Source organism: Macaca fascicularis, chromosome 6 (genome assembly GCF_037993035.2).
Source record: "Macaca fascicularis isolate 582-1 chromosome 6, T2T-MFA8v1.1".
Classification (NCBI taxonomy): Eukaryota; Metazoa; Chordata; class Mammalia; order Primates; family Cercopithecidae; genus Macaca; species Macaca fascicularis.
This window is the reverse complement of record NC_088380.1, coordinates 98,523,647-98,542,198: the sequence shown is the minus strand read 5'-3', so window position 1 is coordinate 98,542,198 and position 18,552 is coordinate 98,523,647. Positions and strand designations below refer to the sequence as shown.

Below are 18,552 nucleotides of genomic sequence, written 5' to 3'. Positions count from 1 at the left end.
TTAACTCCTGTTTGATAGTCATGAACATTTCAGCTCTCCATGAGAGTCCTGAAAGTTTTTTCCTCTATTCTGATGTCACAGTCTCCAAAGTTATCAGAAAATCTTCATTCAAGAACATCTGCTAGAGTTCTATAGTTGATTATAAATCACCTTCTAAAGAGGACCAAAACAAGACAACAATTATCTGTGGATGACAAAACATCTTAGGAGAGCCACAGTTGAAAACATAATTGACAAATAAATTTGGCTACCTCTGTAGCATACAATAATTTTATGTAATGATTATAATTATTTAAAAACATACACTAAGTCATTTTAGAATTATAAATTTCCCATAATTTTGGAACATATACCAATAACATATTTATACAAATATAGCCCAAAGAAAACAAAATGCTGTTTTACATTTGATAATCCTTCCCGTATGACTTTATACTAAATAAACTAAATGTCACTGTTTGCATTAGTGCATTGTTGGTGTCAAACCAATTTCTTAATAAAATCTTACAGACAAATGTATTCAATCTTAATCAGTTTGACTGTAAGGTAAGATTCTCATAAACCTTTTATAACCCTTTACAATTTTTGTTAAAGAGTAGATTAAAAGGAGGTTTTTGCTCTAAGGAAAACCTGTTGTGTTTTTATTCCAGTGTATGGAAACACTGAATAATACCCCTTTAACTTTAGCCAATATGTTCACACACAGAATTTTTTTTACAAGATTAATTTTTCACAAACTGTTCACAACTTGTTTAAGCCTTCAGCCTTATTTTATCTAACTTAAAACAATCCTTTAGCCAAAAAGTAAATAAATCCATATTCCCATGACTTCTTATAATCTTTTACCAAAAGTATATTCTACTTTCCTTACAGGCCTTGTGTGTAGACTGTTTGTCAATAGTCTCAATTACATGTTAAGTGTTAATTCTTAATGACTTTTACTTTTGGTAAAAACCTTGGTAAGTATGGGATTTTAATTATGTACTAGGTGTGGAGCCTGGGACCCGGACAGAAGTGCAGATAAGGTCTGACTCTTTCCAGAGTCTCACTCCACATGTACCAGGCCTTACCTAGCTATAAAACAGGCAAGTTGTACAGTTAAGAGTCATAGTGGCATTTTATGAAGCCTTTAGGAGGCCTAATCACCTTTAAATTGTACATTTCTTGCATAAATTCCCTTTCATAAATTATTTCACAACTTACACAGACAATCTTCAACATACTTGGACTTTCCCACTTGTCCTAAACATCTCTCTTTTTAAACAACCAGTTATTTTACTTTAGGACAACAATTTACATACAAGAGCATTTCTTACATAAAATTTCTATTATTTATAACCTTCTTTGCCTAGCTAGTGGTCATGGTTAATTTCACATATCTCCAGGCCTTATCTAGAATCTAATGCTCCAAAACAAATTGAATAATTTTAAAAAGTTAAGCAGTTTGTGACCTTAAAGTATTTAGCAAACTTAATATCTGACCCACATAATTTAAACCCAATGTTTACATTTTTGAAGATATTTTTATTTACTGATAATGTTTAAAACTGTCTTTATTTCCCAAATATTACTTAAGTCACGTGAACTATATGAAAGGCATTAAACATTACTTTTCTGACAAAATATTTGATTTCAGGTCTTATTATTAAACCAGTTAATCAAAGCTCTTTCACATATAAACATCACACACACAACACATATAAATACACAGAGAGAAGATAGAGGACTCATTCCCTAAGGCAGGAATTGAACCCTGAACCCAGGCCACCATTGTGATGGCAGAGACCAAGAGAAAGTACTGCCACATGGTTACAAGGTCAAGCTCCCAAGGACATACAAAAGGGAAACCTCATCCAGTTTTTTTCAGGGACCTGCAACAAAGTTTGTAACTGACAGTTTGCTGGGCCATCTTGAAAAGCAGGCTTACAGGTGCCCTAAGCCCATGTTCTATCCTAAGGTACTCCTGTTCATGACACAACAATACAGAAAGACACACAAAGTACACCAGATTCACTACAGCTTAAGACTAGCTTCCCAATTCCTTTTTCCCATAATCAAAACTTTGTAGGAGATAAACACTAATTTTTACCATTCATTCAACTGGTTTGCAGAGAGAGAAAAAGAAAAGAATTGCCTCAGGCAGGGTGGGGAAGGCAAAGAGTTCAGGGAGACCAGAGAAAGACCCACCTGTTGTTCAAAAGTTCAGGTGGCCACTTGTTGGTCACAGAGGGATCTTTTCCAGGAGTTCCATCAGCTCTCAAGGTTTTCCCGTTTTGGGGAGGAAAAAGCTCCCCATGTCATATGTTCCTGTACATGCCTAATCCTATCACCCATAGCCATCAGCAAAGAGTACAAGGCAGATTAATCCAAAGAGAATAGCAGTTCACATCCCACAGTGCCAAACGTATTCTTAGCCAAAAGGGATTTTACTGAGAGAGGCCTCTAACCCCTAAATCTTATAAGGAACCCTAACCCTCCTAAGTTGGGCCTCTAACCCAAGGTTGGCCAAGAATCCTTGCCTTTTATTAAGGGGGGACTGTAACCCAGTGTCTTAGGAGAGACCCTGACTCCCCGAAGTTGAGCCTCTAACCCAATCCCATTATTTACCTGGGTACCCCACCACTTACCCAAAGTTGGCTGATCAGTGTTGCAGTCCATTTCCTTTGGATTGGGGAGTTTCTTCAGTATCATCCCTTTGGGGTTTGCCAGAAAGATGTTACCAGGCGCCACCACTTGCCCAAAGTTAGCCTTTGGGCTGGGGGTTTCCTTATTATAGTCCATTCCATGGTTGCCAGAAAGATGTTAGAGAAAAGATTCCTGATCCAGACCCCAAGAGAGAGTTCTTGGATCTTGTACAAGAAAGAATTCAGGGTATCCATAGAGTAAAGTGAAAGCAAGTTTATTAAGAAAGCAGAGGAATAAAAGAATGGCTACTCCATAGACAGAACAGCCCCATGGGCTGCTGGTTGCCCATTTTTATGGTTATTTCTAGATGATATGCAAAACAAGGGGTGGATTATTCATGCCTCCCCTTTCTAGGCCATATAAGGTAATTTCCTGATGTTGCCATGGCATTTGTAAACTGTCATGGCACTAGTGGGAGTGTAGCAGTGAGGACAACCAGAGGTCACTCTCATGGCCATCTTGGTTTTGATGGGTTTTGACTGGCTTCTTTACTGCAAGCTGTTTTATCAGCAAGATCTTTATGATCTGTATTTTGTGCTGACCTCCTCTCTCATTCTGTGACTTAGAATGCCTTAACCATCTGGGAATGCAGTCCAGTAGGTCTCAGCCTTATTTTACCCAGCTCCTATTCAAGATGGAGTTGCTCTGGTTCACACACCTCTGACAGTTCCACTGTAGTGTGATGAACTCTTGGTTGGTCACTTGTGCAAATCATCAGATATGTGCTTGCTTCTGTTCACAAATCCTAAGGAGATACCCACTGATAGATACACAGCATCCACTCATGTAGTGTCTGAATCAACCTTCCTGCTCTGGCGGGAGAGACCTTTTGGATAAAACAACCTCTTAACAGTAGAGAAAATCCTTGCTAGCTACCAATATGTATCAATCTAGTCCTTTGTCAGTAAAAAAGAATGGATCGCCATGGATCATTTGGACATTTGAGGCAAATCAATATCATGAAAGTGGAGAATCAAGTTTAACCAAATGAATGGTGGTGGCAGAAAGGCTAGCTGTCTGCCAAAGATTAATGATCTCCATTCATGGCATAGAGCTTTCCTGGAATCAAATGCCCAGCCAGTGGCATTTCCCAGACACCTTCGCCGCCAGGTAGAGTCATGTGACTAGCTCTCACTAGAGAGCTCTTAACCACATTTAAGCAGATGTGGTAAGAGTCATTTCTTGGCCAAAGTAATCAAGAAGGTAGTTTGTCTTTCCCACTTACTTCTTTCCCCATAGCTTCTGCACTTACTTCTTCTACACAAATATCACCTCCTCAGAGACCTTCCCTGATATTCCTAAATAAAATAGCTCACACTCTGCCCTTGCTGTATCACTCTTAATTTAGCCCATTGCCATGCTTTACTTGTTCTTATAGCACTTCTCACCATGTGATTTTTGATTAAATATATCTGTTTATGTGTTATAAAAAAATCTGTCTTCCCCACTAGAATAAAAACTCCATGAGGGCAGGGTATTTAAATTATTGCAGCTATATCCCAGCCTCTATAGCAGTGCTGTAACCTATCAAGCGTTCAGTACATAGACAGAATGAATGATTAAAGCTTTGATGGTGATGAAATGCATGTGCCTCAAGAAAGAGTATCATATCATTCAGTTTTTAGTTAGGTATCAATACTGAGGTTGTCAAGGGGTGCTAGAGGAACTCAAGGATAGTTTTGCATCCTTCACATATAAATAGACCCAGTGGGGTGAGGCTTTAAAAAGTCTAAGGCTACAATTTCCAGGTAAGTATATTGACAAGAGTTGAGGGAAGGTATTGAATTTTTGCTGCACCCACCCTTGTTCACAGTGGTCTGTGGGCTCTGTCACTTCCATTACAGTTCTTGGCCATAATGAGAAGCTATAGGATGCTTAAGTACTCTCTGAGGGATGCTGTTTTGTTCAGCTTTCAAACCATAGAAAAGTGTGAAAATTAGGTCACACCTCATGAAATTTAAATAACAAAACATTCTACCTAGCTTTATAATACCCTAGTTCTCCAACTGCTATATTTCATTATGCCTATAAATGGGAATTATTATTTTTGGTTTAGTATCACAACTTGAGGTGAATTTCTGCCCACCCCTATCCTTGGCCATTGTAGGGGAACTGACATGTTTTATTATTTATTCTTGCTCCTCAGAATGGATTGGGATGATGAATATTCTCATAATTCTTTTGACCTACATTGTTTGTTAAACTCATTTCCTGGAGACTTGGAGTTTGAGCAGATCTTCAGTGATATTGATGAAAAGATTGAACAAAATGCTGCAAGGTAAATATTGTTAATTATTTAAAACAAGTTGTTTTCACATTTCACTTATATGAAATTTACCTGGTCTATTTGTGTCCTGCTCTTAGATAATTTTAGGTTTTAATTGTCATTAACTTTCCCCCAAAATATTGATTAGACTCCCTCTCACTTAAAGTGTACATGGTTGTCTTTATCTGAGTAGCATTTTTAAGACTAGAAAATATAAGCACTATCTTGAAGTAGGCAATTAAAGTTTATTAAATTGGCACTAATGTTTTTTTAGAGCTTGTCAATATTGATGTTCTGAATTTTCATTAATATGGTTAGAGTGTAAGGCCATGATTGCTTGAGTTACTAAAAACAGAACATTAAAATTTTTTTGCATAATATTTAAGATTCTTTCTCACTTAAGTAGGAGGCTAGAGACTTTATAGAGAGTTGTTATACTAGATTAGTCATCACCTATCCCAAAAAGTCGTGTTGCCAAATACTGAGGGAAACAGTGACAGCTAAATGGTTTCTCATTAATACGTGTTCTTTGGTAGAAAGGACTCTGTCTTCATATGTAGTTGTGGACCCTATAATCAGACAGTTACTTATTTGCATCATTTTGATCAGCGGTTCTACTTTACCTCATGTGGGTTACAAATGTGCAAACCACAGTAAAAATTAATATTGTGTAATGATACATAGCATTTCCTTTTTTAAAATTTAAGATATAGTTACATTGAATTTCCAAAGAAACTGAAACAAGTAAGTGAAATGTTCCTATGATATTTTTCCTTCTGCTTTACATGAGAATAGTTAGTTCTTTATTATAACAATGGGCATAAGTAAATTGAAAAGATAGCATATTATTGGAGAATTATACTTAAAAACATCTCCCATCCCAGAAATCCTCTCCATGAAGGTAGTAGAGAAAGGAAAAAGAAACGCTTTTATTATTGAATTAAAAACCAGAATATGATGTGCATTTCAGGCAGTTCACTAAGAGCTTGCAAAAATGGAAGGGAATCTCACTCCTTTAAATAGCGAAGCAGATACAGCCCATTACATTACATGTTATCAAGATAAACAATCACTAGTCCTCAAGTAGGAAGACTGGATAGCACATTTTGTCACACATAGTTCATCCTAACTTTTTACCATGGTAAATTAGTGTTAGCTAATTGGCTTTATCCTGAGGAGAAACAAACTTTTTTGTGTCTTTATAACCGGAGATCGTTTTGCAAATTGGAACAGGCAACCAATGAAGTTAGGCTCTTACTCTCTCACAGGAACTGGGAGATTGGGCAGCTATCTCCCTTGATGCTTGCATTTCAAAAAGATAGCTCCCAGTTTCTTGAGAAGGGCATTCCTAGGTCACAAAGCTAACAAAAGGACTGCTGACAAGTTTTCCAAAGAATAGATACATGTCTTCCTAGTCTTCCAAGGAATAGATACATGGCAAAAGATGAGAAAGTACTTATGATTACAGGCTTTTCTGTTTTTTTTTTTTTTTTTTTTTTAGTCACCCAGGCTGGAGTGCAATGATGCAATTTCAGCTCACTGAAACCTCTGCCTCCCTGGCTCAAGCGATTCTTGTGCCTCAGCCTCTCGAGTAGCTGGAATTACAGGCACCTGCTGCCACACACAGCTAATTTTTGTATTCTTTGTAGAGATGGGGTTTCATGATGTTGACCAGGCTGGTCTTGAACTCCTGACCTCAGGTGATCCACCCGCCACAGCCTCCCAAAGTGCTGGGATTACAGGCGCGAGCCACCATGCTTGGCCTATGATTACAAGCTTTCTAAGGTAAATGCTCTAAGGAAAAAGGAGAGGAGGGAAATCTTTTCCCTTATTTTCAACAGGGAAAATTAAACTTTTTATTTTTAATTTGTATTTGCCCTTTATACTATACCTATACATATACACATTATATATGTATTTTAGAGATAGACAACCAAACTGTGAATGTATAGTTGATATTTCATATAAATATAAAATAAACTTTAGGGTAATTATGTATTTATATAACTTTCATGTTATATATTTATGTATTTTATGACACAGTTTCTAACTCAAAGAAACTTACAAATGAAAATAGTATTTACTTAAATAGATTAACAAGACATTACCTAAATTTCAGAGATGCTTATATTTTTAAAAATTGAACTATTTTTTAAAAGGTAAACCTTTTCCTTCACAATGGAACTTAGGCTCCATCAAAATAAAACAAGTCACTGAACTCGGATGCTTTTGTTCTGGATTGCTTATTTTTATTTATGAACCATATATACTTAATTTTTTGCCTTACCTAGTCAAAAAGAAATCATATTTAAAAGTAAAACAGTGATTAAAACATTGTATTTTGCATTAAAAAATAGTTATTAGGTCAAAACTCAGATGTTAGTATTAAAAAGAAAATACAGTATGGAACATAGGATATAATTTTTAAATTAAAAATATTTTATTGCTCATATATTAAAACGAACCTAGAGCAGAACCACCTCAAGTGACCATTGATCTTCACAAGGGACAAAATAAGGAAGTAGCTGTATGTGCTGTATGCTACATTTAGAATCAAGTCTATTTTTCATCAAATTCAATTATGTTTTCATTATACTCCAGAGAATAAACATAATAGTATAGAGTATATATATTTTTAAAAATAAAATACTGAATAATAACTGTGGTTCAGAAGAGTATAAATCATTTATGCGCTCATTTATTGCCTTCTAACAGAATAGCTTTTAGAAAATTGTATGTCATGACGAATCAGTTATGCCACACTTACACTGCAGTAGTTGAATTACCCTTGGCATTTTTGTATTCTAACAGTTCTATTTATCTCCCAGTAGTGTACATTGAATAAGTAATGAACATCTGTATGGTATAGGTTTTCCTCCATAGTTTTAAAAGAAAAAAACAACATTAGTAATTCATTTTAAAATACGATAGTTTTTTCCTTATACTTGAATTTTTAAAGTAGCAGTGACCCTGACATCTATTTATGAATTCCTTCTCTCTCCTTAATATCATCAGGTTTTATGAGCCACAGGGTCTATTGCTTCCCCAAAGCAGTGATTCACCAGAATGGACCAGTGTGCCCAAAGGTCACTGAACCTTCACCTGCCCTTCAAGAGAGGCTGTCATTCTCAGACCACTTCACTTTTACATTCTCCTTTCCATTCAAGTCAGACCTGGGTGACTAATAGGTCCGACAGCAGAAATTAGTGATAATGAATCATTTATTCAAACACATATCAAAATAGGTAACAAGAGGTAAATAACATGCCAAAGAGAAACATTATGAATGTTGTACCTCCGAATCATTAGTTCCCTAACTGAAAACTGCATACTTTAGCACTAATGAACTGAGTGGTACATGTTTTACAAAATATTGAGGTACAGAAGTTCTTCTAGGCTCACAATATGACACAGCATAGGCTGGACGCGGTGGGCTCATGCCTGTAATCCCAGCACTTTAGGAGGCTGAGGTAGGCAGATCACAAAGTCAGGAGTTCGAGACTAGCCTGGCCAATATGGTGAAACCTCGTCTCTACTAAAAATACAAAAATCAGCCAGGCATGGTGGTGTGCACCTGTAATCCCAGCTACTCAGGAGGCTGAGGCAGGAGAATTGCTTGAACCCAGGAGGCGGAGGTTGCAGTGAGCCAAGATTGCACCACTGCACTCCAGCCTGGGCAACAGAGCGAGATTCCATCTCAAAAAAAAAAAAAAAAAAGACACAGAATGATTTTTTCCCCCTTAATGTTCAGTTGGATAAATATAATTGTATCTTAACAATTTATTTTACTTTTTCATTTCCTAATTATAGACAACCTCTGTGTGTATCTTAGGAAGTAAGTTTTGCTAGTACCAATGCCGCTGGACTCCTTTTTTTTCTTTTTTTTTTTTTTAATCTAAAGAAAGATGTAATCTCAACACTTTGGGAGGCCAAGGCAGGAAGATCACTTGAGGGCAGGAGTTTAAAACTCGCCTGGACAACATAGCAATACCCCATCTCTACTGAAAAAAAAAAAAATTAGCCCAACCTTGGTTGGTTGCTCACCTGTGGTCCTAGCTACTCGGGAGGCTGAGGTGGGAGGACTGCTTGAGCCCAGGAATTTGAGGCTGCACACGCTATTGTACTCCAGCTTGGGCAACAGGCTGTCTGGAAAGGAAGGGAGGAAAGGAAAGGAAAGGGAAAGGGAAATGAGGAAAGGAAAGAAAAGGAAAGAGGGAGGGAGGACCCGAGGCAGGGAGGAAGAAAGGAACAAGAAGTGCTACCAGGTCGGGTGGGGGCTCATGCCTACAATCCCAGCACTTTGGGAGGCTGCGTGCCGTGTGCAGATCTTTTGAGCTCAGGAACTTGAGACCAGCCTGGGCAACATGGCGAAACACTGTCTCTACAAAAAACAAAAACAAAAATTAGCTGGTGTGGTGGCATACCCCTGTGGATTTAGCTACTTGGGGTGCTGAGGTGGAAGGATCCCTTGAGCCTGGGAGGTGGAGGCTGCAGTGAGCTGTGATTGCACCACTGCGCTACTGCCTGGGCAACAATGTGAGCCCTGTCTCAAAAATAAGAATTGCTACTAGCAATAATACTATTTATTTGACTTCACCTAGAAAATGCAGGGAGAGGGGAGACATTTAACCATGTCTATTAATGAAAGGGTACATATTCCATAGATTACACTTCTTTTTTATATAATGCTTACATTTTTTGAGCTTCCATATTAAAAATTTGCTTTCAAGTTTTCCATATGATGGAATTTTATGACTATATATACATATGATGGTATTTTATGACTATATAGACACACAGACACATACACACACACAAATATTAATATATTTTATAGCCAGAGCAAATTATACAAAATGAAAATTAGTCATTTCAAAGGTTTTACTGTGCATTATTATTTCTGGCAATATTGTGGCACTTATTTAATAATAAGTAGATGCAAATTAATGTTTGCAATCATTTTTGTAACTTCCTGTGTTTGCACTTCAGTTTTGGGTTTCTTCATTATACACTACATCTCACAGAATCCCGACCTCTTCTCCCCTCCTGCTGAACAAGACCAGGCCACATAGGAAGAAACCTGGAAAGGGCTAATTCCCCCAACTACTGTTGAACCCAGAATAAAACTTTAACCCACTTTCCAACTCTGACTGGGCCTTTCCAGCACTCTTCTTCTCTCCAGAATTAAGAATGCATCCTCCTCTGCTTTAGGAGGCTAGAATGAATAGGGTAAAATGTGGAGTCAGTAGCTCCATTCGATGATTGTTACAAGACTTTTTCAAGTATTGTGGACATTTCAAGTGTTTGAGTTTTTTTTTAAGTACAGTATAGCTTTTATTTTTAAGTGTGTTAGCTTCACCTACTCTTGGCCAAATAAGCATAAGACAATAGAGAATTGTTGTTTGGGGATATTCCTAAAAGATATTATTGTATTATCTTTCCATGGCAAATAAGGAAAGGGAAGCACGTGTCTGCCTGTTTATAAATTGTTGTAATAACAAAAGTTGAATAGTATTATACTGAAAATCCAGACCTCATAAAGAGATTGAGCCAATAGTAGTTGGACCACTATTTCCCAGAGAGGATATTAGTTAATGGGTCAGTGGGAAGTAAGCCCCACCCTTGATGTAACAATCTGAGGTGCCTGGTGAAGACCTGGCCCAGCTCTGGAAGCAGGAACAGGGGAGGGAACACTGTAAGAGGACTGGAGCCTTGGTAACAGATATGACTGCTGTGGCCGGCTCATCTTTCATGTTGGATGATGCCTGGAAGATTGAATCCAAGCCTGTCAACTTTCCCTGGAAAAGACCCTTGTCATGGCCTCAGCTGAGTCAACACCTTGTCTAAAAGTGGTCACTAACACCACATCCATTGCTAATCACAATCGAAATTCTAGAATGCCATGACTAAGAATATCCTTTCATGGGACCTGGAATGGGAGCTGGGATGGGAAGGGGCTGGAAGCTGTTGCCTTTATTTTCTACTTAAGGACTTTTCTTTAAGCCAGGCATGGTGGCACATGCCTATAGTCCTAGCTACTTGGGAGGCTGAGGCCAGAGGATTGCTTGAGTCCAAGAGTTCGAATCCAGCCTAGACAACGTTATGAAACTCTGTCTCATTCATAAAGAACTAAATTGGAATTTAAAAGTAATTCCTTTTTTTGTGTGTGTGTGATGAACTTTCACTCTTGTTGTCCAGGCTGGAGTACAATGGTGCAATCTCATCTCACTGTAGCCTCCGCCTCCCGGGTTAAAGCAATTCTTCTGCCCCAGCCTCTCAAGTAGCTGGGATTACAGGCATGTGCCAGCTAATTTTGTACTTTTTTAGTAGAGACGGGTTTTCACCATGTTGGTCAGGCTGGTCTCGAACTCCTGACCTCAGGTGATCTACCCACCTTAGCTTCCCAAAGTGCTGGGATTATGGCCGTGAGCCACCATGCCTGGTCGGTAATTCCATTTTTTAAAAAAAGATTTTTGATTTCCACTTTGAAGATATTACTTGTTCTTCACTGTATTTTCACTGCCTAAAACAGTCTTGGCACGTAGTAGGCTAGAAGATAGTCAATAAATGTGCGTTAGACATGTTTGTTAGGTATTATTGCTTTTGTTTTATCTTAAAGTTAGATGAATAGAACATGATAGATGAAGCTACCTTCAAATGCATTTTTCCTTAAATATTTTTTGCATTATAAAAGTAACACATACTCCGGATAAAATTTCAAACAGTAGAGAAGCGCAGTGAAGAAGAAAACGTTTACCATTCCTCTGACCCTCCTAGTCTTGTTCTTTAGAGGAAAGCTATCTTGATAAATTATTGTGTAATTTTCTGGAAATATTCTCTACATAAACATGTATGCACCCCAAAATATATTTTTATACAAATGGGAATTATATGTATATTCTGTGGTTAGATTTTTTTTTACTTAGTGTGTATATATGTGTGTGTATATATATATACACACACACAATGTGTATACTACATATGTATGACATATATATACTGCTTCATATATATATAATCATATATATATGAGAGTATTTACTGTATGCCTTCCTCCTCACACATAAACCACAGGTATTATTAAAACCTTCAGTTTGTAGCTTCTAGTAAATCTGTTATCTGGCTTAATGATTGATTTAATCAGGACAATGGAGATAAAGATGTAGACCTGATCTGTTCCTATATCTCTTTGGATTCCCATTACTACGTACGTTCTCCCACTCTGTTTTTTCACTATCTCTTTCTCTGAAAGAGAATCAAGGGAGTTGGCACAGAGCAAATGCTGGTGCAGATCCTCCACTTTTCTCTTCCTAATTTCAGTTTGTATGGTTTTGTTGGGATAAACCATCTTCTGACTTCATTAAATTGTGCTGAAATTCCTGGGCAAGCTGCCATAGGTTAAAAAAAAAAAAAAAAAAAAAAAAGGAGCACATTTACTTATTCTTGATTTTCTTGGGTATTAGACTATGTCTTTCTAGCCCTATAGAATGTTTCTAGAAACTTCTCTTTATATTATTAACATAGCCCTGTGCCACTTCCATCTTGCTCCTGTCACTAGTTTATGAGAAGTGATCCAAATTAGATGTAGATTTAGGAGGCAGAAGAAGTGATCTAACTGTGTTGGGAAGCTCGTTCTTATCAGTACAAAATCATTTTGGTCCTGTGAGTACTATCCTGCCACCGACTAGATTTCTGGGAGTATTTCACAATTGGTTGACTCTTTTGAAAGCACTTTAGATTTTCTTAGGTTGATACAGGCCTACACTAGGTGTGAATGGTCCAAATTGAAGCATCTGCACCATTCAAGAGCCATTCTCAACTTTTGTAGGGGGATTCGTGGTATATAACAACAAATCAAGAGAGGACCCTAACTAACTCTAAAGTTTCTTTCATACTGTGTTGCTCATAGTAAACTCTGAACAAAAGTTGTGTTAACAATAGATGGGAATTCTGAGAGAGGCTATTAATATATAGTCCCAGTGAGCAATGATAAGGGCCTAGGCCAAATCTTTTACAAAAGGAATGGAAAGGAAAGGATACGTATGAGAAAGATTTGCTGTCAAGGGTATTTTTTCCTGAAGTGTAATTACATCTTTTTGAAATGATTAAATGTCTCTGAAATAGAAAACAATTCAGGATAAGTTTTAATTTCTCACCATTTTAGCCATTAAAGTAGTTGTGTTAGGAGTATTTTTTGACTTTTTAAAAAATATTATCCAGAAATGTCTTTGTCTCAGGAAAGTAAGTTTTCATTTCATGGCTGACTTATATTTTAATTACATACTAGTTTGTATACATCAGCCCTCTTCCCTATTAATTACCTGATAATTCCAAGGAATGCTAGTAATCTAGTTAGATAAATAGGGCTTATCTAAAAACTAGAAAATCTGTTTACCTCAGAATGATTTCTTTGTCTTTTTAAACACAAAAAGCACAGAAATGGACAGAAATGTAACAGAATTGAAATGTCAATGTAACAATTGAAAAGACTTGTCTTTTCCTTAAGTTGAACTTATTTTGTGGGTAAGAAGTATAAGCAAGAGCATCACAATGTAAAAGCTTAAAAAAATTTTTTTTTTATTTTGGGTTTTCCATACTGTAATAAATAAGTCTTTAAGCTTTGCCATGAGGCATCTATCCTGATTTAAGAAATAAAAATTTTTGTATTCTAACATTCCATGAAAGCCATATATGTGTTTTCTACAATCTTTTTATTTAAAAAGTTCTCATAGTTTATCAATGGAACATACTTTTTTTCCTTTTAACTATTTTGTGACTGGATAATACTTCTGAAATCTTGTAAGAACTTTATAATAAGCTGAAGTTTCAAGATGTTATCATTATCCTCTTCTGTTTTTCAGTATCTCATCCTATCTCCAACTGTACCAGTTCAATATTAATCAGCTCTTGGACTACTATTGTGATTTAATGCAGTCTGTCCAATAGTAGGACATCTCAGCCTTTTTGGAAGTGAGATGGTACATACATACACACATACATCCATACATGCGTGAATGTAGTAGTGACCATAAAAATAAATTCGTATTTCTTATTCTTCAAATAAATATAGTTTTAAAGTGAGACAACAGTGAGGTTAGATGACGAGTACTGACTTCTGAGGGGTGAGGTGTCAGGGAATTTTAAGTACAGTGATTCTACTAATGTTCTTAAAGCAACATCCTTGCATATAATCTCCTCTTCTACAAGGAAAAACCTTTTTACACCTCCCACAGGCACTTTTAGTGGCTCCCTCCTGTGTACTCCCTTAGCACATTGTACACAGTCCTTATCGTGTCTTACTGTGTTGTAGTTGTTTATTTACAGGTTTATCTCTTTCACTAGACAGAATTCCTTTAGGGACAGGACAACGTCTTATTCACATTGGGTTCCCTAGTATATATCACAATGCCTACCACATATTTAACATTCAGCTAATGTTTGTCAAATTTAATGCCTTCATTCAATAAGCAATTTTTACAGTCAGGGAATCTGGGAATGGAAGTTGAATGAGAAAATTACCATAGATATCTTTTTTAAAAAGCATACTCCATGTTGCATTTTAAAAATGCTTTATAAATTGATTTATACACAGCCTCTCAGTAATGCATCCACTTGCACACATCATTAACTTAGCTAATTCAGAGTCATTATAATTAAAGCACATTGGGGTTCAAATTTATTAAGAAATGTTGAGACATATGAAAAGGCGTAGAGTAGTATGACAAATAGTCCTGTGCCCCACCATCTAGTTTAAGAAACAAAACATTACTAGTATAGCTAAAGCTCTCTATGTACCTCTCCCCAATTTCATCCCACTTCCATCCCCACTCTGCCAGAGGGTGCTGCTGATCATTCCAGTGCATTTCCGTACACTTTTACTACCTGTGTTTATAATCCTGAATAATGTGTAGCATTTGAAAGATAATGTTTGAAAACGTTACCTTTTAAATGGTGAAAATTAAATTATATTTTATTTTGACCTTGATTAAAGAAGATAAATTGTCAGATTACATACCAAACTGACATTTATCATAAATTTTGAAAATATTTATATAACAATTGAACAAGAAATATCTAGACTTCAGATGGTTAAGTTTTTAGAACAAGATGTATAGGCATTGGTGAGTGGCAGACAAGATAGCCAACTAAAAAAAATTCAGGTGTAGATAATTAGTTTTGACATTTTATGATTTGTGACAAAATGATTTTAAAATTAAGTTTATCTGTCTTAGTTTGTATCAATGAGGGAGGTCCCCTGAAATGCAGCCACTCAATCCCTTTGTCAGTGTTTGGACAAATTACTAAAATATCTAGCCCTCTAAAGGCTTTACCCTATTTATAAATTGTAGTTGTTGGCTTCTGCTCAGATTCAGATGTTAGAAATTAGCCTAAAATCTGAGTCCTCATTGAAACAGATTTAGGTAGACTAGCTGCTGAGCCTTTCCAATTCACATTGCTGTAATCTATTAGGTTTCATTGAATGAGACACATGAAGATGCTATAATAAAAACCTTTGATAAAGAGTCCCTAGAGTCAAGGTGTATGCTTAGGGCATTGTGTTTCTCAGTCCATAGAAGTGCTTACATAAGTTAAGAAAATACATGCCAATCTCTTCTCAGACGTAGAACTGGTATTCCTGAATATGGCTGTCCCATCAGGAAACTGAGTGGCCTCTGGCCAGAGGAGGTATTGTTTTTCTTTTAAGTTCTTTGTTTTCATGAAAAGGCTCTTTGATTCTCAGAATGTATTTGTTTCAAGGTAATTTAGTTTGAATTCACTCATGCTCAGAAATCTCCTGAAAAGTTTTACTTAAACTGTTACAGTGTATGTTTTATAGGCAACCCACACCTGGATGAATTTCAAAGAGTCTTTCATATGACATCTATTTTAATAAGCGCTTGGTTTCTAAAGCCTACCAGGGTCTATCATATGGAACCTTTAATTAATAGCAGTTACCTTTTCAAAACACTAACTTTACCTCTTGGTAACAAATCTTTCTTAATATGATTAAGAGACAAATGCATAGCTGTCAATTTTTGGTGAGGTGTTTCAACTTCAAAGGAATTTGCCTGTTTGAAAGCTTTCTTGAAGTTTAGATATGCTGCCATCAGGTGGTAGTAATATGTCATATCCCTGTGGCTGCGCAGATGGCACTCTGCTAAAGGTCACCAGTTTACCCCATAAAGATTTATAATCATCAATGCACATAATGGTATATGGAAATTAAAATAACATAGTATATCTGCTATTTTATCAACAGGAAGGATACATTGAATGGAAGTTTTAAAACAGATACGTATTGCAAGATTCAACTGGACATTTTTTTTTTCTGATCTTGATTTACTTTTTTTGGTGAATGAAGCATTTTATTTTATGCCTTATAAATATTTAGAAAATATGGAAAAGTAAAATTTAACACTTATCTGATTACACCCACCCAAATATAATTGCTATTAACCCCTTGATTCATTCCTTCCAGTCATTTTTTAAATGCAATTTTTAGTAATTTTTGTTTCTGTTTTTTGTAGTGCAGTTGGATGCCAAGAAAAAGGTATTTGGCTGTAGTTGTGTATATAGCTTGTATACTTTATAACTTTTAAAATTATAAGCTTTTATGACTACTTCATGACTCCTTACTATTCCACTGATTGAAGTTTTTCATAATTTATATAGTCCTTCACCTCTTAGTAGATAATGTATATTTCTAATATTTACAATGTTCAGTATTTTATCTCTCCCTTTCATCCACTGCCTATCAAGAGGGCTATTACCGAATTGCATCTATGCTTGAATTTTGTTTCAACACAAAAGAATTTCTAGTTCATCTGAGTAGCTATTTTATATTTCCTCTATCACTTTTTTTACTGCCAGAAAATATGAACTCTCAGTTTTCAACTATGAATGTATAGTCTCTTTGTTATTATTTTCATATCATACAAATGAATTTGTAAATTGTATAAAACCAGGTACCACATATGAAGATTTCAGGGCCTGTGATATTATGAAATAAAGCCATTATCTATCTCCTGCCAAAATAACTTTTTCTTCTCTTTTTTATAGCATAGAACATTGCATTAAAGAGATACAGTCCGAAATTAACAAACAATGTCCAGGTGTGCAGCTGCAAACAACAACTGACTGCTTTGAATGGCTAACTAACTATAATTACAGTACATCCGAGTCATCTTTCATTTCCCATGGAGACTTGATAAAATTTCTCAAAACACTGGTAAAGTGAATTTTTGTTTTATCATGAAGTGGGATGAGTAAACGGGGAATACAACTCATTCAATTTCTATACGTAAATATTTATTTGAGTGACCATATTAGCCTACTATACATAGGGGTTTGTGTTTTTATGTTCCTATATCCCCCATATAATCCACTGAGCTATTTGTTTTAATTTTTAACTATGATTTTTATCAATAAAATAAAATTTTATGTAAATGGAGATTAAATATTATGATTCCTGGGTGATTTGTGATATGATATATATCATATCAATACCACAGAATGTATTGATGTGTATCACAGCTGTCTACCAGAAAAGTTCATATTCATTATATTTTTTATCCTTTCACAACTATTCATTTTTTGTATGCTCATTATTAAGCATAATAAAATCCCCATCGATTGTGTCTATTCGGCCTTGACTATTATTCCCTGCATTCCTAACCTGCAGTCTTACCCAGTTCCTTTCAATCAAGGTAGCAATTTATGCAAGACCACCAAATGACGGAGAATTATTATGCTGGTCATTCTGGATACTGACCACCCTCTATGCTAGAGAAGTTTTTGTAACCTTCAACAAGAATAGTTATTTTATCACACTTGTTTCTCCAAGGCTGGCTAGCCTGTAAAAACAGATTCCCAGAGCAGCAGCACAATTGTTAGAAAGAGGTATTTCTATAGCTATGGTTTTAATTTAATTTTTGGGGAAAAAAGGCACTATTTTTGTCTAAACATCAAACATCGACTAAGGCAGATGTGGAAAATATCTGGAGGTTGTAGATGGCTTAGGATGACAGAATCAGATGAAAATAGTTTTTGCCTGTTGTTATTATTTCAGATGTGTCTTTAATGTTTACAAAGTAATAAAAGGAAGAGAAAGGAAGACTGTGTGCCCTGAAGCCTTATTCTTTTAAGGAAAGCTCTCACCCATTATCTCCTGAAGGTGGATCCTTGAAGAATAAATATGGATATAGTTATTCCTTTACTTTCTATTAAGAGCCATGTGTATTGAATTTCATTAATACTGATGTAATAATGCTTTCTCATTTAATTAAAAGCAAAAGCTTTTAATTATCTTTTAATCTGTCACACATAAGTCATTCTCTATTCACTGCAGGGCAAAGGCCACCTTAGTTTTGCTCGAATTCATTAGACTGATAGGCTTGTCCCAGTCCTAGGTTTTTTCACATAATTGATCATGTTATTTTAAGGAAGGAACCACATTATTAAAACAGATTCAGATTTAAATGACCTTATTATCAAGTTTCTGCATGCCAAAAAATGTCAGTCCTGACGGCATTTTTCAAACATCTGTTTTTTCATAGAAAATTTTTTGTTAATTTTCTAGCAATTTAAATAAGAAACAGAGG

The 18,552-nt window shown here is 35.9% G+C and overlaps 1 protein-coding gene across 19 annotated transcripts in view; it reads left to right on the top strand.

The window, feature by feature from the left end:
- KIAA0825 (KIAA0825 ortholog) overlaps window positions 1–18,552 on the top strand; it is a 473,576-nt gene that overhangs the window by 73,720 nt on the left and 381,304 nt on the right. For 12 of the 19 annotated variants that reach the window (XM_073993835.1, XM_073993834.1, XM_073993826.1 and 9 more), the window contains 2 exons: window positions 4,832–4,963; window positions 17,012–17,180. Coding sequence is in view for 11 of the 19 variants with exons in the window: in XM_073993838.1 (XP_073849939.1) it covers window positions 4,832–4,963; window positions 17,012–17,180 (301 nt within the window). In the remaining 8 variants the exon portion in view is untranslated. Of the gene's footprint in view, window positions 1–4,831; window positions 4,964–16,479; window positions 16,503–17,011; window positions 17,181–18,552 lie in introns of those variants that run through there. The other 7 variants (XM_073993828.1, XM_073993827.1, XM_073993832.1 and 4 more) reach the window with 3 other exon arrangements.